At 42.8% G+C, this 25,578-nt stretch overlaps 1 protein-coding gene across 1 annotated transcript in view; it reads right to left on the bottom strand.

The window, feature by feature from the left end:
* PLXDC2 (plexin domain containing 2) overlaps positions 1-25,578 on the bottom strand; it is a 344,440-nt gene that overhangs the window by 59,713 nt on the left and 259,149 nt on the right. Inside the window, exons 6-8 of the mRNA XM_084859023.1 lie at positions 14,342-14,460; positions 10,504-10,603; positions 425-520 (exon numbers count right to left, since the gene is read on the bottom strand). Coding sequence (XP_084715149.1) covers positions 425-520; positions 10,504-10,603; positions 14,342-14,460 — 315 coding nt within the window. The remainder of the gene's footprint in view (positions 1-424; positions 521-10,503; positions 10,604-14,341; positions 14,461-25,578) is intronic.

Below are 25,578 nucleotides of genomic sequence, written 5' to 3'. Positions count from 1 at the left end.
CTGTAGTCTAAAACATCTGAAGAGTACCAGATAACAAGGGAAAGAAGGGATAGCAAGAAAAAGAAAGAAAAAAATCAAGGATTTTCCTCAGCAAGTTCTAGTTTCCCTCAAGAAATAGTGAACTAATAAAGAAAGTTCTCTATGAGGCTATCACAATGGCAGTCAAAAGAGAACTGAGGGAACAGGTAGGAACCCACTAAGGACACGTGCACTGGGATGGTGGGGGACCATTCCCACCAAAAATTCCTCAGCTTTAGAAGGTTCCCGATTGAGGCGCCATGCAGGTGCAGAGCCCATATATGTGATACACAGAGACCATGAAGAACATTGTGTGCCAAAAGTGAATACATCTATACAGGATTTTGAAACCACCAGACAGTCTTTAAGAACATTACATTTCACACACTTGTTGGACTTTACTTACTGGGTAGAGGAATCATCTCCACAGCTGACAGATTGGTGACCTTCGACATCTGAAGCTCCACTCTGTGATACTCATATATTGTTCTTCTACGGACATCTACCAGGAAAGAAAGACAAAAGTTCAATACCATAGTTCAAAGTGGAATTTCCATTTGAGTGTCCTCCTTTTTGCATTACAATATTGCCACTCTCATGGAAAGGAGAAGGTCTTCTCTGCTGTGGCATCCCGGTTGTGGAATGCCCTTCCCTTGGAGGCTTGATTGGCATAGCCATTGGTTTCATTTTGATGCCAAATTAAAACATGGCTTTTCACCCAAGCCTTTGAGGGCTAACTGAATTCCCTAAAGTTGCACACTGTTTGAACTGTTTTATATTTTCTAATTGGTATTAACTTGTTTCATGGTTTAATATGCTTTTAGCTGTTTAAATTACTTATTGTTTTATACTGTTTGAATTCATTTTATCTGTATGCTGCCCCAAGATATTAATGTTTTAGGTCAGGATACAAATCTTTTAAATAAATAAAGTCAAGACATACATGAACTCTTAAAGTCACTCACATGGGAAATAGATTTAATTTGGGAAGTGTTAACAGCTCTCATCTGATGATCTATTCATCAGTGAAACCACTATTCAAATATTTGAGGGGGGGGGGGCATTCTCAAATACTTCCAACACTTACACTGAAAATTTCATGCATTTCCTTACAAACACAATGAATGCTTTTCTGTAGTGGTGACCAGACTACAAAAGTGCAGATCCACCTGGCTCCACTGTTGGATGATTTCTGAGTCAAGGCTCAGTTATTTTAACAGGCACTTTACAGCTGAGTCAATGTTTATTTTGATGCTTCTGACGCAGGTTTTGTACAGTGTTCTTTTATCTGGCTGTTTCATAGCAGCATTCCCCATTCTGATGCCATCCAGATGTTCTGGACTTGAACTCCCATCAGCCCTAAACAGCATGGCCGACGGTGAAGAATGCTGGGAGTTGTAACGCAAACCATCTGGAGAGCACAAAGCTGGGAAAGGCTTCTCTATAGCATTGTTTTGTATTTTTTTTCCTGCAATGTGTAAGCCACTTTGGTCATTGCTGATAGAAAAGTAGGCTAAGCATTCTTCAAAATAAATAAAAACACAGAGGATAAAAGTATAACAGCAATACTTGTTTGCCGCCTCCTTCTTTGTAATGCAAACCTTTGTCTAAAAGGAGATTAAAATACTCCAATGAAACATTGTAAAGGAAGTGCTGTCAGGGTCTCCAAGCCCTCCCACTGAGTAATGAGGCAACAGAGACTTGCTATGTAATCCACAAACTCTTTCATTCAGTATAGCACTTCTTCACACCTGAAGCGACTACAAAAGCTGGGAGCTCTCCTCTGGGCCTAATTAGCTAAACAGGGCTTTTGTTAAGAGAGCTACTGAATGCAGGGCAGTTGCCTTTCAACTACTGGATGGGTTTCCCTGCTATACTCCGCCGGCTTTTCCTGGGCTCATTCCTTCAGGGAGGATCCTGATAGGCAGCCAACCTGGTGGGATGCCTCCCACCTCCTCTCAGCTCTGTCCACTTAACTTGGTAGCAGGTTCTGGCATCTGTCAACTCTGGTGCTTCCCCTCTGACAGAGGCCTGGTTCCTACAGGGAGGGGGGAAGACAGTCTCTGAGCCTGGCCCTGCTGCTTAATAAGCCCTTGGAAAGGTTCTTCGCTGGCTCCTTGAGAGTCTTGGGGGATTTCCTCCCCCGCTCCCTGTGTTGGGGGATTTCCTCCCCTGCTGGGCTTCTTCTAGCTCCATCTCCAAATCAGAGTCAGAAACCAAACCAGGGAGCCTGAGCCAAATCCTGACAGATGAGAGGCACTAGCATGCAGCATGATCCTATGTTTTCTTGGAAGTAAGTTTGGATAGGATCCAAGTTTAAATCAGTATAGAACTGATACTAAACCATTCCTTCAAGGCAGAATATTAACTGTAAAGCCATAAATGGGATGCTTTAAAAGGCTTCTGCAAATACCACTCAGAAACAAACAAAAATGGTACGATAAAAATTACCATCTAATTCTTGCTTGTCTATTCAATATTTTATTATTTTGGTCATGTTCAGGGTTGTTGATATTAGCTTCATGACTGCAAGACAAGCTCATAGTTTAATAATGTATCAGTATAAAATCATGATGACCTTTTCTTTGGGTTTCCTGGTTCTTATTACAAACTTCCATTGAATGCAGTTAAACTCATGTGCACAGGAGGAGAGGCACAATTTAGGGGGCAGGCCAGGAATGAAGCTTTCATGACTAGATTAATGGCTGATTGCAATGTGGGGTATGGGAAGACTGAGTAGGTGGAGCACTGAGGAGCAACCGCATCAGGAGGAGGGATGGGCAAATCTGTCAATTTCACTTTCTCATTTTTCCAAACTTCAATTCGATTCATTCCAAATGTTAATAATTTTTCCATTCTTAAGTTTAGTGCATCCTAAACTTTGAGACTTATTTTAAATATTTTCATGAAAATTTGGAGGATTCTTTGTGTGTGCATTTCTCCTGCTACAGGCATTTTATATGCCATTTTGCCTAATATACACATTTTTGAGCAATTTTCCTAATATATTTTTGAATGATATTTTCACTGATATACACATTTTTATGTGCACCTTTCTCTAATGTATGCATTTTTGTACACATTTTTCCATTGGATAACACCGTTACAAAATTCAGAAAAGTGCACATTTTGAAGTAGAACTGAGTTTTGGTTTGTGTACTGGTTTGAAAGTGCAAAATTAGATTAAGTTTGCATTAAAATGTGAATTGAACAAATTTTTCTCCCATCCCTAGATTGGAGAAGATGGCAGCATCAGAGAAATTATGTATTATTAGACCCCACAAAGAAGCCCAGCATGAAGAAGCAGCACTTAGGTGGATAATGAGCAGGGAGCAGGTAACAGAAGGCTGACTGGGAGCTTGTGTTCCCTGAAATGGTACCTTTCCCTACAAAAAATTAACCTAAAGAAACCAGCTCAGTCTGTGTGCATACACTGAAATGATCCTGGCAACTACAGTATGTTCTACAATATGCTTTTGGAGGTACAGTGATTAGCCTCTATGATTAGCCTCTAAAACAATGAATATTGCTCCTGCTTACCAGCAAGCAAGATGTAGTCATGTGTTTAACAAAGCAGTCAATAGTACAGCCTGTAAACAGCAGCTGCAATTTCTGTTCCACACTGTCAAAGCTCGGTACGCCCAGAGTGCAATGGACGGCACTTCTGTTCGTATCTTATTTGATAGGCACATATTGGCAGGATGTGGCACAGAAACAAACGCACAAATTATTCTACTTAACTTCTTATCATGGCTGAGCACTGTCGTTGCCAATTAACTCAACTTGCTATTTAGTTTATGGGCCAATTCTTTTAAACCCTGTTGATGAAAGCTCTCTCTCTCTCCCCGCCCCCAATGTGAACGTTAACATCCTCTTAAGTGAATAAATTACTGCCACCAAGCCAGTCGGAATGAACTACTAGGAAGATTCTGGCTCAGATAGCTACCCTGGAAGGTCTGATATCTGTCTGGAGCTCCAAATGTATAGGACCAGAACGGGTGTGCAGAGGCTAAGCTAATTTGGGCTGGATTTGAGCACCTTTCTTGCCAAGCAGGGCAGGAATGATTTATTCTCCCATGGTGACTTGTCCATATGATGTACCTGCCAAATCAAAAGCATTCAAGGGATGTGTTTGAAATGAACTCCTGCCAGAGCCGGAGGCTTTAATTTGTTTCCCCAAAAGAAGTCAGGTTCTTTGGTCCAAAAAAGCAAGCAAATGAATACATAAATAAAAATGATGGCATTGGCACTTCTGCTGGACCTTCCAGTGTTCAATCATTAGCAAAGGTTAATGCAGGGCATGCAGGTTTGGCATATGCCCGTGAATACTGAATGTGCTCATCAGGAACAGTATGAGAAAGGGATTTTAGGAAGCTATAATACCTGTGAGACAAAAAACAGACCCAAACTTTACTAAGTTGACTGGCAGTAATGGTTTAAGGATGCAACAGCCTTCCCCAACTTGGCACCCTCCAAGGGGATAATGGGAGTTGCAGTCTAGCATATTTGGAAAGCACCACGTTAAGGAGGGCTGCTACACATGCCTGGGAGTAAGCCCCGTTGTCATTAATGGGACTTACTTCTCAGTAGACATAAATAGGATTGTGCTGCAAGTTTTGTTATTCTTCTGACAGGGTGGGGAAAATTGATGGTGAACACCCCCTCCCTCGTTCTAAAATATTTCAAGGATACGAAGCATTACTTAAAAAAATTAATTTACAGTGAGATCTAAATTTAACACAACTGGCTCTAGGTTTCGCCTCCCACCCCAGCAGAGTGTCATCCTTTGGGCCCCCTCTGACGTCAGTGTCTACATAATTACCCTCCTCCACTCGGCTTACCAGTGATGGGCAACAGCAATGCCACAGTTTTAATTACCCACAGTGCTCTTCTGTATGTTGCTCCAGGGCATTGTGGGAAATATATAATAGCAGGCAGCTCCCAGAGGCTCACCTGACCCACCAGGCAAGCCTGAACCTGGACGGATGGGCAGGTGGGGGAGGCTGAGGCCCAGAGCAGGGGTCAGCACTGCTGGGCCCTGCTGGAGCTGCAGAGCACCAGTCGCTGTCCAGGGATGCCTGAATACAACCATCTTCTAATATTTTAAACTGAATAATCACAACCCTTTGTCAAAAATGTTGGAATTAAAGCTCATTTTTTAAAAAGAAATTAAAAGAGATAAACACTCGTGGAATAAGATCAAGCATCACAAATACGGCACAATAAGTCATATAGTGCAGTTATTATTATGAGCCTTGAAAAGGCCTCCTACTGAAACATCATCAAGAAGCAGGAGATACAGACTGAAGACAGGTGTAATATAAAAAGAGGACGCCCTACACACCCACAGCAGTGCAAGTCCATCTTTTCTATTGACCTGCTAGATGAACAAAGCAGAGAAATGGATGCTGCTTCAAGCGCCTTCATCTTGCCCCTCTCCACTGGGTCCCTCCATCACTCGCCCAATACCGCCACCTCCTCCTCGGCCTGGGAAAGCAAACAAAGGGGCCTGCAGGCAGCAGGTGCCTGACATGGGAGTTGGTTGTGCTGCTTCTGTCTCAGGCCCTTGGCTAGGTGGGCACATTGTGACTTCCTCCAGACAGATGGAGCAACAGTGGGAAAGTCAGGAATCTAGAGTAGGGATGCAGAACCTCAGGCTTGGGGGCCAAATCTGGCCTTCCAGGGTTCCCCAGATAGCCATGCCCACTTCCCCTGGCCCTACCCCATTTTCCCTCACCACCAATCATTTGGCATTTCCCCAGCTTTTGTTCAGTTCCCCCCGCCTTCATTCTATGAGGATGAAATGCCTCTCCTAAGCCTTAGTTACTGGTAGGAACGTTTGGATTTTGTGAAATCCGTCCCATGTGTGTTTTGTGGGTTGTGCAGTGTTGCTTGTTCTGGTGTCCATTCACAGACAGATTCAATTTTTTCCCCATTATGCGGAAAAATAAGCAAATAATTCCATAAGAGGGTTCACAACAATTTATGTAATTTACATGAGTACATTCCATTTAGTGTATTGTCCCCCATTCCATTCGACTTTTCCCCATGTATATTTTCTGGGATAGCATATGTCCCCAGCCAGTTCTAGGACTTTTTTCCGTCTAAACATGCATAGGATTGCACCTTTAAGGAAGTTCATGGAAGGAAAGCTTCCCATCCACTCATACCCCCCCCACCCCCAGCAATGATGATTCCCCCTTCTACTTTGTTCAGGAATTCCCACAACCCTTTGGCGAGGGTTTTGGGAGAAGAGGAGATGGGAAATTTTCCTTCCATGGACATCCTTAATTTAATTTATCTTAGAATCAAACCCATTATGTTTATCTTTAGCTACAATCCTCTTGTCTTCCCTGAATCATCCATCTTGTGCTCCTCTTTTCATCCCACTATCTGAGCTCTGCATGATGATGATGATGATGAAACTGTAATACATTTTGTGTTGTAACAACAACTGACAATTGAACTGGGAGAAAAAATACTTGAAGCGCAGATATAGGCTGGGTAAAAGTCAATTTGCCCTGTGGTGGCTCTGCAAATTATGAATACTTATGACGTTACCTACCCAGCAGCAATACTCACTTTCATTATTTATTTAATCAGTTCATTTCTATCCTGCTTTACTTCGATCATGTACACATGGGGTTGCCAGGTGGCCTCCCATCCAGGTACTGACCAGACGTGGACCTGCTTAGCTCCAGTAAGGTGTCTGCATCATGTCTCCTCACTGTTCTGCCCAGTAACTATGAAAGTTCTGGAATGCTCTATGCAATGGGTTTTTGAGTATGTGAACTTGCTTAGTACATGTGTACAGAGAAATCCATTAACTTCCATGTCAGGGTCTATGATTTACCCATGCCATAGGAACATAACAAGCTAAATGGATCATTGGTCCATCTAGCCTAGTATTGTCAACACTTACTGACAGCGGTTCTCCAGGGATTCAGGCAGGTGTTTTTCCAGCCCTTCCTGGAGATGCCGGGGACTGAACCTGGGAACTTCTGCATGCAAAACATGCACTCTCCCTTCCCCAGGTCCTTCCCCTGCCATGTCATAGGGACTAGGAAAGGCAGGAAATAACTGTGTATGTAGCTGTTGGGAAGCCTCAACCCATTGTGGGTTGGGGAGGTGGGCATCTCCCCATGCATATCCTCCCCTTAAGTCAGAGATCAGTATGAGGGATGTTTTGTGAACAACAGCATTGGGAGTGGGAAATCAGCAAAAATGGAGTGGGGGGTGCCTTAAACTCAGGTCTCTGCACTCATGCCCTAGGGACTGGATTGTGGCCTATTTCTGTTGTATGGACATATCATAGAGCTTTGAGTGATACTCATCATTAGAGGTCTTATCTTGAGTTTGTGAGAGAAACAAATGAGTGCACTAAATCCAAAGTCATTGATTTCTATGAGTTATTATCAGACACAAGAGCTTCAAGTTAGCTATATTCCTAACTAATTTTTAAGATGATAACTATATGAGTGAATGATTTGTTTTTAAGACAATCATTTGAACTGATTCTTCCTTACAACTGAGGCAGTGCCTAGCCATCTATGAAAAACGTGTACGCCAGCTCAATATTTATACTGTGTATGCTTAAGATGACTTAATGTAGATTAATTATCCCTTAGCACACATTCATTGCCCCTTTGTTCACACACACTGCATGATTAATGCCAGAAAAATGATAGAATTCCAACTCCTTTCATTCAGTGGAATCTAATATGTAGATCCATGATCCTAATTTACATTAGTTAGTAGCAGTGGTAGCAGGGTTATGGTAAAAATTCAATACCATGTGGCTAGGCACTACCAAAAACTAGCTCTCCTTGTGGTTTAGCTGTCTCATGGTGAGTTACAAGGAGCCACCACAGGGCAAATTGACTTTTACCTAGCCTATATCTGTGCTTCAAGTATTTTTTTCTCCCAGTTCAATTGTCAGTTGTTGTTATAACACAAAATGTATTACAATTTCTAAATACTACTACTACTATTACTACTAGCAGCCAACATACCATAGCTAATAACTTTTAGTAAACAGGCATGAGCTGAAAATATCAAATTCAGGCTAAATTTTGTTTGTTTAAGGCATTTATATGCTGCCCTATAACTACATTTTCAGGTGCCTTACAAGTTTATATGTCACAGAACCTAAACTTTCTTGTGGTGTAGAAGTTGAAAGAATATGCTACTATTTCAGATTTACTCCTGATATACTAGCTCAAAGCTGAGTTGAATTAGTTATTGATTAGTTATTACCAGTCTGAAACACCTTGGCTGTGTGTGTGTGTGTGTGTCGATCTATGTAAGCATGTAACATGCAAGTGACAACTCAGTAACAGAAGCATAATAACAATTTGTGATGATGCGCTGGTACAGATTTTGGCCTCAACCCAATAATTTATTTCATAGTAGATCCACTCTTGTGTGGGCTTTGGGTTTACACGCCCTCTGCTCCTGACTGAAGCCCCATTAGGTTCTCTGAAAAGCTGCTCTGTAGGGTCGGGCCCCTCCCTAGAATGGTGAGGGATGTTTTGTGGATGGCTCCACTGGAAGTGGGGAATTGGCAGAAACTGTATGTGGGCACCTTACATGAGCAGAGCTCTGCTAGTGCAAGGTACCCCTTCGGATTCCATCTATTCCTTCCTCCCACTGCAGACCTCTGAACCACATCCAGCATCATTCTGGAAGATCTTCAGAATCTTGGACAGGTTAGGTGGGGTAAAGACACAGGAGGCTGCAGTCGGAAGGAGGGGGCAAGAAAGCCCTTTGTATGAATAGCTTGAGACTCTGTGATGTGCACAACCCTGGATCCAACCCACTATGTTTTTAGGTGTAAGGTAAGTAAGTAAGTAGTGAAACCTTTCTATCTTTCAACCCCCTGCAAGAAACAAATAGTAACTACTATTTCTTTTTGCATCCTATAAAAGCAACAAAAAGCTATAAAAGCAACAAAGCTTTTTCCCCTTTGAGGTAATTGGACTGGGCTGGTTATGGTTCATTTAACATCTCTAAAAAGACAAAAATGCAGGCAGCCCTGTTGTATGCAGGGCTTAAGGAACATGCATACTTCAGGAAAATATGACATTGGCTCTCTGTGGCTCAACTTGATGGTTTTGTCAAACAGATGCAAGACAAAATACATTTGTTTCACAAAATATGGCTATGAATGCGCCATTCTTGAATAGCACATCCCAGCGGAGCTTAAAGCAACAAATAGCTTACAGAAACCAGGATATATAAAAGATAATTATTTGTATAGAAGAGAATTCTCAAATAAGCCAGTAATTTTGTTTCCAAGATCCTGAAATTGTAGGATTGCTGGCTGCCCAACCTTATTTATTTATTAATCCACCCCATAACAAACATTCTCTGGGCAGATTACAAAAAAAATAACAACAAGCAGCACATGAATATATCTGTCTATCTACAGCCATAAAGTCTAGGCCCCTCCCCAACACATTAGAGCTTCTAGCACCGCCTTCCTCATGTCTGGAGGGCACCAGGTTGGGAAAGGCTGTCCTAGAAAGAGCTTTCACAATGCTGAGTATGCATTAAGCAAGCTGGGACAGGATACAGTTTACCCGCTTGGCTGAGCTTAATACATAAATACCATGATAATGCTAAGTAGGCTAGTGCCATGGCATTGTAGGATTTGGGGGGAGCGCTGAAGCACGGACTGAGAATGGGCACCTCTCCCTTTGTACAATCTGACTGTGCGCTAGACAATGTGGGAAAGTGCACCTTGTTCTGAATCCAGAGTGCCCTTCAAATGGTCTGTGCTGAGACAGACCACACTGGGTCACCATGATCACAGAATGGGCTGGTTAGGCAGGAGTTATTTGTGGTATAATTTGGCATCAGTTTTAATCTGGCATTGTCATTCATAGTACTTAACCAAGAGCAGACCTTGGGGAAAAGAGAGTGAGTGCAAACTGGACACTTTAACGCACAATTGGAGAACCAATGCAAAGATGATGTGATCGAAGTATTATTAACACAAGGAGAAAATAATGACAGTATTCCGTATTTGCTCTAAACTATGCAAACTTAAAGAGATGGAAATCTGTACTACTTGATCACATGAGCAGATAGCTATAGTTAATTTCAGCCTCTCCTTAATCTCCCTTCACTGTATGAAGGAATTGCCTGCGTGAAATTCCAAGACAGTGGAACAGCAACCATACAATATGTATTCTGGAAAATATAACAGAGTATCCTGAAGAATACAGAACTATCCCTTTTGGCCAACAGTTGACTTTTGTTTATCAGTTCCAGACAAACAATACAGCAGTTAGTCACAGTGGGAGTTGTAAACCAAATAAAATTACATTTAAATGAGCAAACTGAAGCTACTTAAGGTTTGTTCTTGTTGTTGTTTAATTAAAACATTCTTTTAATCTCTTTGAATTTATTTTCTCCTCACACATGACCCTCTGCAACCACACTGGCTCACATGACATTCATTAGCATGCATGAACAACATACTGGGAATTTGCTGGATCCTGTGGATGACCACAAACGCATCTGACAGACCCACTTTGACAGGGTGGTTGGTTGAACTTATCTGTGTCACTGAGACAGGAATCTGCAATACAAAAAAAGAAAGAGAAGAAGATACGTAAATGATATCTTCTTTGAAATATGTAATTTAAATATCTTCATTTGGCTTGTACCCCTTTAATAGAAAGTGGTGAAATGATAAAATGGAATCAAATGCTAAACAATGCAATCCGATGCATGTGAACCCCACCAGCGATGCCAGCTCCAGGTTTTGGGGGGCACTTGGGAAAAATATACACAGTGGGGCCCCTCTTCTCTGACTTGGCCCACCTTCTCCTCTTCACTCTTGCTGCTGCCCATTTTCTTGTCCTCTTGCTATAGGCCCAGTTCTCATCTCCACCCACAAGGGGCACAGCAAGCAGAAGCTGCTCCTTCTCCTTCTCCTTATTACTGCTTTCCTGCTCAGAGAGGGCAGGTGAACAGGCAGAGATACCTGCTGGTGTATGGGCCTTGACAGTTGCCCAAAGTTGCCAAGCCGTGGCTGCAGTTCTAATCAGCGGCACTCTACGTTGTGTACGGGGATGCACCTTTCCATATCATCATAAAGACAGGAATGTGCACTCTCGTCTGCTATCAACGGTGCAGTTATTACCCCTGTATTACTAGTTGTGCTCAACACCCAGTTGTACATGACTATCTCTGCATAAAGGTGTTATCTGCCATGACAGGTGGTAGTTTTCAAACAGAGGCCCAATGCTGCCAAATAATATTTAGCATGTTTCCAATTATAGAAGCCGTGCATAATGTATTTGGCTGGCTTTTTGAACTGAATATGTGCCACAATCCAAATACCATTGGGCTCATAGATCATTCACCAACACAGAGTCTGGTCTTTGTGCACTACAGAGCCTCTGGAATTAAACAAATAATTAAACAAATAATCGCCTCTCCTAACTTGCTAGTGGGATATGCATTTGTCAGACATCTAGAAATTGGCTTCCTTCCTGTTGCCTTCTCTCCTCCCCCCACCCCCGCATTCAGGAAAAGGAACAGCTGAATTGGGATGATGAAAATAACATTTAAGTGCACTATGATATTTGGTTTAATCTAGTACTTAAGGTTTGGCAGACCTGTTAATCAATCCCTCATAAGTACTTTAGCAATTACATTTTCTAGTTTACCTTTCAGTAATCAACGCGGGAAAGTAAATTTACTTTACATAAACTAACTATAGGCCTCATTGTCAATTCACTGCAAGGAACAAACATACAGACCCTTGAGGTACAATGAATATTTTCCTCAAACAGTTTAGCTCTCTTATTGTGTAAATAGCTTTCTTTTTAATGCTGCTTTGCTAACACCTAATGAAATTCTGCACACATAGCCACACAGAAAGTATATTATGGTGGGAAATGAATTCAGTTTCTATTACTGAATATTTCACAGAAATTCTGTTAACTTTTGTAAACAGTAAAGCAATAACCCATTTGGGCTAAAAGAGGGGAAATGGGACATCAGTCTTTATACAGTAAATCTACGAGTAGGTCTATCTTTAAGAGCTTTGCTCTCTGTTGAAGAAAACAACCTTTTAATCTTTGCATGAATAAAACAAAGAACAGAACACAACAAAGAAGTAGTGATAATGCTCAGTAGTGCAACTGTTCCTGTGTTTCCTTCCACACATAATTAATATATGGTCAATGCAAGATCTCAACATTTTTTGGTGCATTTTTCCAAGTGTTCTTAATGTAAAGGTTCTGCCTGCTCGTTAGGCAGTAATGAACCCTTCAGTCATGTAATCACCATGGATCCATTATAGCAGTTCTAAGATTTGATGCATTTACGGGATGTATTCCTGTAAATGGGGTGGGGGGAACAGAGGCACAAACCCAAATATAGTTATAGGGCAGAGTGGACCCTCTGGAGGACCTTGCTCAAGCACGATCCCAACCTAAACAGGAAAGTCCATCCTGCCCAGGAGAGCCCAATGGCAAGCCTGGATAAGTGGGACCAGTCAATAGCCTGAGAGCACTTCACTGCTGGGTAGATGTCCCAAGCTGTAGTAGTAGTAGTTATTATTATTGTTGTTCAAATTCATATACCGCTTTCCACAAAGGTATCAAAATGGTAAACATACAATACAATGGCACAAAAACAACAATAAGTATAACTATAAGAACAACACAGTGCAAATTCATCAGCAGTAAAACCACACGCTCTACTGTGTGCTACAAACTATAGCTGGCTGGGTCACACTTCAGGTAAAGCCTGTGTAAAGAGATGAGTTTTAAGAAGACATCTGAACATCAGAACTGTGGGCCCCTTTTAATGTCAACTGGTAAAGCTGGGTGCTGCAATACGACATATGCTACTGCAATGTGCACTCTCAGGACGGCTCTGTATGATGATTGCAGAGAGCAAATTCTGATAGCTCACCACACAAAGCAGCTGTACACAAAACCAAAGGTTCTCAATTCTAGTCCTGGTATCACCTGGCAAAGGGAAAACAGATTGTGCTCTGTGTTTTTAAGACTGGGTCTGTTTTTAATTTTCCATTGAAAACTGTGATCCATCATTTATGTTGATAGCATGACAAGAAAATCATTAAGTTGGTACAAAGGGACTGCAGCAACTTTTGATGACAGGCAATGGACAAGCTGACAGGGAAAATTATTCCTTTTCTTGTTAATATTTATAGCTCTATAAAAGAGGCATTCTTAATGCACGTGGTAGTGATAGAAATATTTCCAAAGACAATGTTTTCTCAGCGCTGGTTGAGATGCTATTAGAATTGGCTAGTCTGCATAAATGACTGTTCACATAAGGGGTCTACTCATGTGAGCAGTGATATATCAAAGAACGTGGGCACAAAAGGTCTAGCACCTTGTTCCATGAAAATGGATTTCTAATTTCCCTAATGCCCTGCTCACAGGAGAAGCTGCTGTGACCTTCTGTGAATATTCTCTCTGATGTTACATTGTCACATCAAAAGGCCCCTGCATGCACAGTTATTTACATTTATAAACCTGCTCCAATGACATCTGAAGTCTTCTCTAAGTTTTCTATTGTGAAATCAACAACATGTTCGATGGTCCTGTGGACATAAATCACATAGAGGGAACCAGTCCAGGGTAAGCGGGTGTGTAAGGCACAACTCAGGTTGCTGCTTTTGACCTATGATGTCCTAAGTGGTCCAATATACATAGGAGCAGGAGTAGGGAACCTCTTTCAGCTGGAGGGCCAAATTCAATTTTGGAGATGCTCTCGGTGGGTGCATTCCAGTGGTGGGTGAGGACAAAGGCAAAAGGGCTGGGATTAAATACAAAATGGGCAAGGTCAAAATACCAGCATATTTTTGATGAAAGCCCTTACTGCCAATAACTAAGCCTTAGGAGAGGCATTCCTACCTTTTAGAATGGGGGAAACACTTCACGAAAGCCAGGAAGCTACCAAACAATTGGCGGTCAGGGGAAAAATGGTGGGGGCAGGGAAAGGTGGTGCAGCCATCTGGGGAACCCCAGAGGGTTGGACTGGTGCTCCAGGAGGGGTGGATCTGGTCCATGGTCCTGAGGTTTCCAATCACTGGATAAGAGAGACCTCTTCTTCCACTGTACCCCACAGCAATCTCTTACAACTGGCCAAGTACATCACCTTCTTAACGATAGCATCCATGCAATAAGTTTTGGCACAGAGAAAGTATTTTGCATTAAGATGTCAGAGCATCAGCATTTTAGCATTTGTAACATGTTTTATTTGGTTGTAAACAGATATTTTATTAGATGCTGTGGGATATAAAACTAAGTAATTGTCAGATCAAACTCACCTCTTTATAGCCAAAAATGATACGCCCATCGTTGAGAAGGGTCGCTTGAAATGTGAAACTTCCCAGATTGTAATTATCCTGTAGATGTACATGATCCCATTGCACGACCAATGCAGTACCTATCAAGTCCAAAGTATGGAAGAGAGGAAAATACTGCAGTAAATACAGTAGCCACACAGTAAAATCTAATACAGTAACTATTTAACTTGTAGTAATATCTTAATCTTGTAAAATGGGCCATACAGTAGATATCACTGTATCAGTATTTTAAATAGTAAACAGATGCAGAGATGTCAAGTGGCCCACAATTGCTGATGGATATAAATACATGCACGGAGGGTTTTTTTTATGATTCCTGACATGGCGATGATTGTTCTAGAGGTCCCAGTGTTGCAGAACCCAGAGTCAGAGAGACCACGGAGTGAAGGAAAAAGAGATTCTTTATTTACCGCGCGGGCTTAAGGCTGGAATCATTTCCAAAGAGCCAGAAGCCCCGATTTACATTAGCACATTGGTTTTATAGACATTGTGACATATATGAAACGGCTCCTCCTCTCCCTCCCGCATGGGGTTGCAATCCTCAACATTTCTTCTCTTAGCACTATTGTTTATAATACAAGAACTGGGTTATAGGGTAGCCGTGATAAGGAGAGAACAGAAGAGAACAGCAGAGAACAAGATATACAACTGTATGACCTTTGACAAGATAAGGAATTCCTGTGTCTCGTCAGCTTACAACAATATATTCAAAGGAGAAAGAGCTCAGCAAGAACATGAAGCATGAGACTGCATGAGGCTACTTAGTCTGACCCCCGATATGGCTGCTACATTCCCCCCTTAAATGCATAATTTTATTACAATTATAGCATTTCTGATAACTATACAAAGCTTTTTGTGACATACATATTACTTAGCCTCTTGTTGGGCTATTAGAGCATAGAGGGCAGCAGTTTTATTAGCTGAGACATAAAACAGATTGGTTAAACAGCTCATAAGACAAGGAACGCAGAGACATAACAGTATCTTTATGAACAACACTGGTAGAATTAGGATGAACAATGCTTTTAAGCTAGCTAAGATCTGGAAGCCAAGGGGTTAACTAATTTAGCTAATTGTTTTGTCTTATTGTTTTGTTAGCTACTATATTGTGCAGCTTGTTGATCTGTTCATCTACAGCATTGCCATTATCAGTTAAGTTAAAACAACAGAGCTTTTGGTGTGTCTCACAACTTAAATGATGAAGAAGGAAGAGGTAATCTATACCAGCTTTATTTTCTAGAACTGCACCTCTTAGATCACGCAACTCTTTATTTAACAATGACAATGCTTGTGAGGTGGCATTTATGCTTTTGGCTAAGCTGCAAGCTAACCGGTTGATTTCCAGACCATCAGCCAAGGCTAAACCTGGAACCTTAACCAGTGACATTGCTAAGGCCAATTTTTCTGAGTCAAAATATAACTGCACATGACTATTACAATTTTTAGTTAGTTGGAGTGCTCGAGGCTGCCGTTGACGGATTTTCTCGGGCTACAGGGGAAGAATTGGCACCAATTTAATTGGCGGCTGAGGCAACATGGGTGGTTATTAGACAAGTTGGCAGGAATGAATGACCAAGTGCGGGAACTACATGTCTAAAACCATCCATGAGGCAAAAGTATGTGGGCATTATTAAAAGATATGTTTTGAATTTTATTACAGTGGAAGGGGGCCAGGGATAGCTTCATATTTTCTGGAAAATTTTTTGACAATTAAGCATTCGTGCACACGTAGCATTTGTTTCAGCAACGATGGGGGTGCATAGAGTGAACTCTGTAGGGGGTAGGATCTTTGCAACTACGCCCCAATTAGCATTTTGGGAATAAGTTAAACTTGCACCATAAACTCTTAACATGGTATCTTTTTGAATGTTCCCAGGATGTCTACAGACAGGTATTAGGCAAGAGCTAATAAGCCTGTTTGCAGGTATACCTCTTGGCAAACAAAAATGTTTTACTCTCGTGATGTTAGCCAGGTGAAGCCAGTAATTATCAGCAAATCACTGGGACAAACCTTTCCTTTTAGGGGCTGGCCCCCCTTTTTGCACCTTATTAAGGAGACACAATGCAACACTACTAACACTACAACACACATGTTTGATCTTCTTTGGGATCTGACCGTACGCTGGGCAGCTATTCACCTGGCAAGCTGCAGTAGGGTCTAGTCCCCTTCTTCAATTCTCCAGTTGCAGGTCTGACCGTACGCAGGGGGATAGTCTCCCGGTGTGTCCACAGTAAAGTCTAGCCTGAGTCTTCTTACTGCTTTTTCAGAATGATTTTTAAAGGATTTTCAGGATTTCTGTTTACAGTCTACTCTCCCCCTCTCGCTCTCTTGACTCGTGTCCAATGTATCCAGGGTTTAACTCCAGCTGCTTTCATAGCTGCTGGGGTGGAAAGTATGACAGTTTTCAGTCCTCTCCATCTGGGAGTCAAAGGGTTATTTTTCCCTCTTTAACTCATACTTTAACTCTTGGTTGGAAAGCATGAGCTTCTGTGATGGGAATGGCTTATTTTTTTAAGACAAAGCGATGCTGGGCTTGAAGAACTTTGCTCAGTGTTTGAACTTCTTGTTTAAGGCTAACGTTTGCTTGCTTTTGATGCTGCTCCAGTGTCAATTATGAAGTCAATGTCACGGCCCCTCTCAAGCTGTCTCCCTCTTCGCCCATTCTGGCCCCTTTGGTTTTCTCCTTTGTGTATCTGATTTATTTTATTTGGGCATTCATGCCACTAATGTCCATCTTGTCCACACTGAGCACACTGGTTCTTTTTTAAGAATCTTTTGCCTCTGCCGGGTCTTCTTCTTTTCTTTTTTCGTTTACGTCTTCTTGGGCCTCTGGGTTGAGGGAGGTATACTGGCGATAGGCATTTGAAAGACGCTCCAAGTACGCTCTGGGGCCTCGGTGGCACCTTGCAGCACTTTAAACACTTTGGTCATATTAATTGACTTTTTCATACCTGCTTTCATGGCTTCTAACAGCAGGGTTTGATACTGGGTGAGGCGCTCTAGCCCAACTTGTGTTTTGGGATTCCAGCGGGGGGGGGGGGGTTACTTACAAGGAGACTTTATTGGGTAACTTACAGCACACAGGCGTACTTAATTGTTGGATCAGACAGCTTCTCTGAACCACGAGCTATTGGGCTAAATGGGTTTTTATACTATACATGTTACCCATGAGGCAGCACAACACTAGCAAGCATTTTCAGCATAGGCTAGAAGTGTTTGGTTCTCAGGCACAGCTTCCTGTAAACAACTTCGCTTCCTAAAGTGCTTGATAACACTTTTATTTATTAGTATGGGAAGACAAATTTTTTCTCTTTCTTTTGCTTTCTTTTTCTTTGCTGATCTGCCTGTATTGCAGATCATGTTTCAAACTTTTTATATAAAACTTTCTGATCTATGCACCAGCCTTGTTTCTTTATTTGTCTTTTTCAAGTTAAACTCACTTACTTAAACCTTTCTGCCTTACACTAGTCTCAATGACACACATTTGGGATAGGCTCTTCTTCTCCTTCTAGTTACATTTTTTTTATCTTAAAGAACTATTACATTATTGTGGCTACTTTACCCCAGGTAATAAGCTCCAGGCACAATCAGCTGCTTTTAATTTACCCTGGGGGCAACTATGGCCACGCTTCTTTTCTACTTGCCTCTGTCTTTTCTCCTTGTTTTCCATCGGGAACCACACTTAGTATTATTTGGAGTTGCAACTAACACTAATTTGCAAATATCACATATATTTCATGATATTTAAGAAATCATAAAATATACACAACAAACTTTTTTCTGCAATTTAACACAATGAATGGAAAACACTTTTTGCATGGTAAGGCATGATGGAGCAGATCCAGCAATCATACTGCTCTTCTGGCTGAAAGCTCAGGGCCCATTAAAATCAAGGAACGGGCATACCCACACACGCAAAGAGTTCTAGGTCACCATTTTTGCATTGGCAACTCTATGCTGCATGAGTTTTAGCAGAAGGAAATCTAAAAGTTATAAATCAAACTCAGCCTGCTGTACACTGAGCTGACTACAAACACAGACACACGGTCCACAGTGATGAGAGTTCATCAAAAGCTTCACAGCACTGTCCATGGCAAGTCTTTGACAATTTAAAATTTTAGTCCATGTGCAGAGTGTCTCTAAAAAGCCCAGACATTGATGGAAGCAAACAGAGACGGCTCTGGGCAATGAAGATGAGATGTTTCCAGCAAAGGCTCTCCACTTTTGCATCAGTTTAAAAAGGGAAAGTGTGGCCCTACACCCCTTCTGACAGACAAGGGCCTTTAACTTTTTAGCAAGGCCTCTGTCTAAACAGAGCGGCACAGCTCAGCTCTCTAGCCATGACACTTTAACTTGGGCAACTCCTCTGTAAATTTTATTTTACTTCTGTCAGGTTCTCTTACAGACATTTTAAAAACTTACTCTTTTTTTTTCTCTTCTAACCTGGTACACGAAAGCACTGAAACACTGAGTGCTGAAACTCAGGACGCTGGGGGGTGACGGGCATCGCCTTATCCTTGCATTTTTCAGGCAGCCATTAATCTTCGGGGAGGCGGTGGGGTGATTTGCAGGACTTCAAAGGCAAGCTTCTCAGTTTGTCTGTATTTGTAAATCCCAAGCTTAAAACAGGACATGATGAGGTACAGGGCAGCCAAATTCTTGCTTTGGCACGGGCAACAAATAACTCGGGTCAGCTTTCTTCGCTGGGGTCTCAAACAGGAAAACAGTCTTAATTTAAAGTTGTAACATCACTGACAGCGTCAGCCAGCCAGCTACACAGATCTCATTGTTTTTTAAGACAGTTGCTCCAATATCTTCTTTTCTTCTCAATCAGGTTGGGTCTCCCAGCTTACACAGTTTATTGCAGCTTCCAGGAGCATGGCAGTAGCGTGATTTTGGCTTGGCCAGGAACATGCTGTCTGGTTTCTCGGTCTCTTTAGCACACACACTTAGGCAGTGTAACACTGGACACTCAAATCAGTGAGATTTCTTCATTGCAGGGAATCCCACGGCAAAAGCTTAATGGTTACGCTCTTCAGAAATCATATAGCCGATGGTCAGTAGCTACAGGCTCTATGCAATTTTAACACAGTTCAAAGCTAAACACGGTTACCTTGACAGAGATCTTCAACATGGTCTTTCCGCTTCATTCTGCTTTGGGACAGTCTTATGGCACACTTTTCACTCGAAGAGGGGTCTAGCCTGTGCTCTGGGGGCTGATTCTTCACCTTTATTTTCTATTTTGCCTTCATCTTCTGGGTCTTCATTTTCAGTTTCCATTTCTTAGGGATTTTATCTCAATTAGGCGAGGTGATGATGTTGCACAACTCAGAACGTTGTGGGCAATTTTCCTGTCCCCCCCCTCTCGGCACGCTAGGCTAACAGCTACTTCTTCGGCCTTACACTCTCACGCTCCCACGCTTTGTTAAAAGCCAGACTGTCCTGTAACATTTTTCTAATTAACAGCCTCAGATCTTGTTTTTTTTTCCTCTCAGCTCGACCTTGAGCATTTTGCTGTTTTCTCTTTCTATTCTGAATCTTTAAAAAAAAACCTTTTTCTTTCTTTGTTTGACATACATCTCAAGGGGGTGCAAGGTTTGCTTCCCCCACCACCCATAGCCTCCCTCTTAAATTGAAGACAGACACAATTAGGGAATGGGAATTGGTCAGTGAGTAAGGGGTCTCACTGGCCGACACAAGAGGATTTTTCATACCACGCACTTTGCTACTGGCCTGGGCACCCAGACGGTCAACGGTATGCTTCAGAAACCGCAGTAGCCACTCACACAATCATCATTCTCTCCACTGCATCCATATGTCCCTGCCACCCACTTTTCCCACTTTTTACCAGAGCGGAAAACGGCTTCCCCAGCTTCCTACTGAGTACTGGCGTGCTGGGTACTGGCGCCCACTCGGGGGTGTGATCAGGCCCCCCTTCTACCCGCAAGGAGTAGGTTCTTTTGTATACATATACCACCAACACTGACCTTCTTCATAAGGCGGGGCCCTCTTTTTTTCTGCCCAGTGGCCTTTCTCCCTAAAGGCGGGGCCCTCTTTTTCCCATATACTTGCCTTTCTCCTGAAGGCTTCCAATGTGGGTTACAACTCAATTGCAGCTGCGATACAGGCAGGGCTCAAGTTCCTTCCTCTGCTTCCCAAGGTTCTCTTGCTGCTCGCTACCGTTTGGGCGATCCCGGTGCAAGCTTTCTCCCATTCACTCGACAAAAAGGTCGGTGGCGCCAAGAAAGGGAGGCATGCGCCGAGCTCGTCCTCCTGGTGCGGCGATCAAGAGCAGGCAACTGCCACCTGTCTGGCTCAGAGCCTGCCACATCCGAGTCATGGCACCATTTATGTTGCAGAACCCAGAGTCAGAGAGACCACGGAGTGAAGGAAAAAGAGATTCTTTATTTAACGCACGGGCTTAAGGCTGGAATCATTTCCAAAGAGCCAGAAGCCCCGATTTACATTAGCACATTGGTTTTATAGACATTGTGACATATATGAAACGGCTCCTCCTCTCCCTCCCGCATGGGGTTGCAATCCTCAACATTTCTTCTCTTAGCACTATTGTTTATAATACAAGAACTGGGTTATAGGGTAGCCGTGATAAGGAGAGAACAGAAGAGAACAGCAGAGAACAAGATATACAACTGTATGACCTTTGACAAGATAAGGAATTCTGTGTCTCGTCAGCTTACAACAATATATTCAAAGGAGAAAGAGCTCAGCAAGAACATGAAGCATGAGACTGCATGAGGCTACTTAGTCTGACCCCCGATATGGCTGCTACACCAGAAGCATCATTTTCTGTAGAACAAGACATGGTAGTTGTGAATACGTTAAGGGTAATTTGAGTTGATCATGAGAAATGCCGGGTTGGATGAATCACAGGTCGGAATTAAGATTGCCAGGAGAATTATCAACAACCTCAGATACGCAGACGATACCACCCTAATGGCAGAAAGCGAAGAAGATCTAAAGAGCCTCTTGTTGAGGGTGAAAGAGGAGAGTGCAAAAGCTGGTTTGAAACTCAACATTAAAAAAACTCAGATCATGGCATCTGGCCCCATCACTTCCTGGCAGATAGAAGGGGAAGAAATGGAAGCAGTGACAGATTTTACTTTCTTGGGCTCCAAGATCACCGCAGACGGTGACTGCAGCCATGAAATTAAAAGACGCTTGCTCCTTGGGAGGAAAGCTATGGCAAACCTAGACAGCATAGTAAGAAGCTGAGACATCACCTTGCCGACAAAGGTCCGTCTAATCAAAACTATGGTTTTCCCAGTAGTAATGTATGGCTGTGAGAGCTGGACTATAAGGAAGGCTGAGCGCCGAAGAATTGATGCTTTTGAACTGTGGTGCTGGAGAAGACTCTTACGAGTCCCCTGGACTGCAAGGAGGTCAAATCAGTCCATCCTAAAGGAAATCAACCCTGAGTGCTTATTGGAAGGACAGATCCTGAAGCTGAAGCTCAAATATTTTGGCCACCTAATGCGAAGAGAAAACTCTCTGGAAAAGACCCTGATGCTGGGAAAGACTGAAGGCAAAAGGAGAAGGGGACGACAGAGGATGAGGTGGCTAGATAGCATCACCGATGCAATGAATATGAACTTGAGCACACTCCGGGAGAGAGCGCAGGACAGGAAGGCCTGGCGTGCTATGGTCCATGGGGTCACGAAGAGTCGGACACGACTGATCGACTGAACAACAATAACAAATTTGAGTTGAATGGCTAATGTGCATAACAACCAGCTATTGTGTACATTCACCATGCTTCATGGAAAATGTGCACATGGACAAATAATATGCACATTCTCCATGCAGTGTGGGTAATTTGCATAATAATTAAGCCCACTAGCCATTCACCTCATTACCTCTAACATATATACTTCTCATCGATAAGTAAGCAATGGTTATGGCAGAGGTCACAAGGATCTATTAAGTAAGAGCAATTCTGAATGAGACATCTAGTCAAGCATCCTATTTCTAGTAGTGACCAGCCAGATGCTTTGGGGAACCCACAGCTCCCCTGAAGCAAGAGAGCTCTAATCCTACAGCCCTCCCCTGTAGTTTGCTTCCCAGCAATGAGTACTGATAGGCATACTCTTAACCTGTAGGTTCCATACAACCATTGCAGCTAATAGCCATTGATAGTCATATCCTCTATGAATTTGTCTAAAGCCTTTTTAAAGCCATTCAATGCAATGGCCATCCCCAGATCTTGCAGCAGTAAATTTCGTAAGGTAATTACATGCTGGATGAATATATTCTTTCTGTTAGAACTGCAATTAATGCTACTCTGCAGCCTTCCCCAACCGCGCCATCTAGATGTGTCAGACTAATTAAAAAAGGACACATATAGGAAGTGGAAAGAAGGCCAAGCAATAAAGGAAGAGTACAGGCAGGTACCGCAGAATTGCAGGGATGGCATCAGGAAGGCTAAAGCTGAGAACGAGCTGAGGTTAGCGAGGGATGCTAAAAGCAACAAAAAGGCTTTCTTCAGCTACGTGCATAGTAAAAAGCAGAGGAAAGAAATGGTTGTTCAGCTATTAAATAAGGATGGCAAAACGATAACAGATGACAAAGAAAAGGCAGAGGTGCTCAGTTCCTACTTTGGCTCAGTCTTCTCCCCAAAGAGGGTCTATGACCCCCCCTGGCAAAGGCAAAGTACAGGCTGAAGGGGCAGGATTGCAGCTTGAGATCGATAGGCATATGGTCAAGGAACACTTAATTACTTTGAATGAGTTCAAATCTCCAGGGCCAGATGAACTGCAACCTAGAGTAACAAAGGAACTGGCAGAAGAACTCTAAGAACCACTGTCTATTCTCTTTGAGAAATCATGGAGGTCAGGTGAAGTGCCAGATGACTGGAGGGCTAATGTTGTCCCTATCTTCAAAAAGGGTAAAAAGAAGGAACCTGGGAACTACAGACCAGTCAGTCTGACATCAATCCCTGGGAAAATTCTGGAGCAGATGATAAGATCTTCTCTTCTCAAACTGGGGAGAGGTAATGAGCGAGGTACTGCAGGGCTCAGTCCTGGGCCCAGCGCTCTTCAACATTGTTATTAATGACTTGGAGGAGGAGGTGCAGGGAATGCTGATCCAATTTGCAGGTGACACAAAATTGGGTGGGATAGCTAATACTTTGGAAGACAGAAACAAAATTCAAAGTGATCTGGATAGACTGGAGCGCTGGGCAGAAAACAACAGAATGAAATGTAATAGGGATAAATGCCAAGTTCTGCATCTAGGAAAAAGAAACCAAATGCACAGTTACAAGATGGGGGATACGTGGCTCAACAACACTATAAGCGAGACGGATCTTGGAATTGTTGTCGATCACAAGCTGAATATGAGCCAACAATGTGATGTGGCTGCAAAAAAGGCAAATGCTCTTTTGGGCTGCATTAATAGAAACATAGCTTCCAAATCCCAGGAAGTACTAGTTCCCCTCTACTCAGCACTGCTTAGGCCTCATCTGGAGTACTGTGTCCAGTTCTGGGCACCACATTTTAAGAAGGACGCAGACAAACTGGAGAGGGTTCAGAGGAGAGCAACAAAGATGATCAGGGGAACAAAGCCCTATGAAGAGAGATTGAAAGAACTGGGCATGTTTAGCCTTGAGAAGAGAAGACTGAGGGGAGATAGGATAGTGCTCTTCAAGTACTTGAAAGGTTGTCACAGAGAGGAAGGCCAGGATCTCTTCTCGATCATCCCAGAGTGCAGGACACGGAATAATGGGCTGAAGTTACAGGAAGCCAGATTCCGGCTGAAAAACTTCCTGAGTGTTAGAGCAATACCAACATGGAACCAATTACTTGGGGAGGTGGTGGGCTCCAAGGGGACAGAAGGGTGTCCGACTCTTCGTGACCCCATGGATCATAGCACGCCAGGCCTTCCTGTCCTCCGCTCTCTCCCAGAGTGTGCTCAAGTTCATATTCATTGCATCGGTGATGCTATCTAGTCATCCCATCCTCTGCCGTCCCCTTCTCCTTTTGCCTTCAGTCTTTCCCAGCATCAGGGTCTTTTCCAGGGAGTTTTCTCTTCGCATTAGGTGGCCAAAATATTTGAGCTTCAGCTTCAGTATCTGACCTTCCAATGAGTACTCAGGGTTGATTTCCTTTAGGATTGACTGATTTGACCTCCTTGCAGTCCAGGGGACTCGTAAGAGTCTTCTCCAGCACCACAGTTTGAAGGCATCAATTCTTTGGCGCTCAGCCTTCCTTATAGTCCAGCTCTCACAGCCATATGTTGCTAATGGGAAAACCATAGTTTTGACTATACAAATCTTTGTCGGCAAGGTGATGTCTCAGCTTCTTACTATGCTGTCTAGGTTTGCCATAGCTTTCCTCCCAAGGAGCAAGCGTCTTTTAATTTCATGGCTACAGTCACCATCTGCGGTGATCTTGCAGCCCAAGAAAATAAAATCTGTCACTGCTTCCATTTCTTCCCCTTCTATCTGCCAGGAAGTGATGGGGCCAGATGCCATGATCTGAGTTTTTTTAATGTTGAATTTCAAACCAGCTTTTGCACTCTCCACTTTCACCCTCAACAAGAGGCTCTTTAGATCCTCTTCACTTTCTGCCATTAGGGTGGTATCATCTGCGTATCTGAGGTTGTTGATAATTCTCCCAGCAATCTTAATTCCGACCTGTGATTCATCCAACCCGGTGTTTCTCATGATGTACTCTGCATATAAGTTAAATAAGCAGGGCGACAATATACAGCCTTGTCGTACTCTTTTCTCAATTTTGAACCAATCGGTTGTTCCATGTCTGGTTCTTACTGTTGCTTCTTGACCCTCGTACAGGTTTCTCAGGAGACAGGTAAGGTGGTCTGGTACTCCCATCTCTTTAAGAATTTGCCACAGTTTGTTGTGATCCACACAATCAAAGGCTTTAGCGTAGTCAATGAAGCAGAAATAGACATTTTTCTGGAATTCTCTTGCTTTCTCCATAATCCAGCGAATATTGGCAATTTGATCTCTAGTTCCTCTGCCTCTTCGAAACCCAGCTTGTACTTCCGGTAGTACTTGGTTCACATACTGCTGAAGCCTAGCCTGTAGGTTTTTGCGCATAACCTTGCTGGCATGTGAAATGAGCGCAATTGTACAGTAGTTTGAACACGCTTTGGCATTGCCCTTCTTTGGCATTGGAATGTAAACTGACCTTTTCCAGTCTTGTGGCCACTGTTGAGT

This window comes from Heloderma suspectum, chromosome 5 (genome assembly GCF_057233095.1).
Source record: "Heloderma suspectum isolate Gila_16-S chromosome 5, 16-S_ref, whole genome shotgun sequence".
Lineage (NCBI taxonomy): Eukaryota > Metazoa > Chordata > Lepidosauria > Squamata > Helodermatidae > Heloderma > Heloderma suspectum.
Note: the sequence above shows the minus strand (reverse complement) of the source record. Positions and strands in the feature narration are given on the sequence as shown.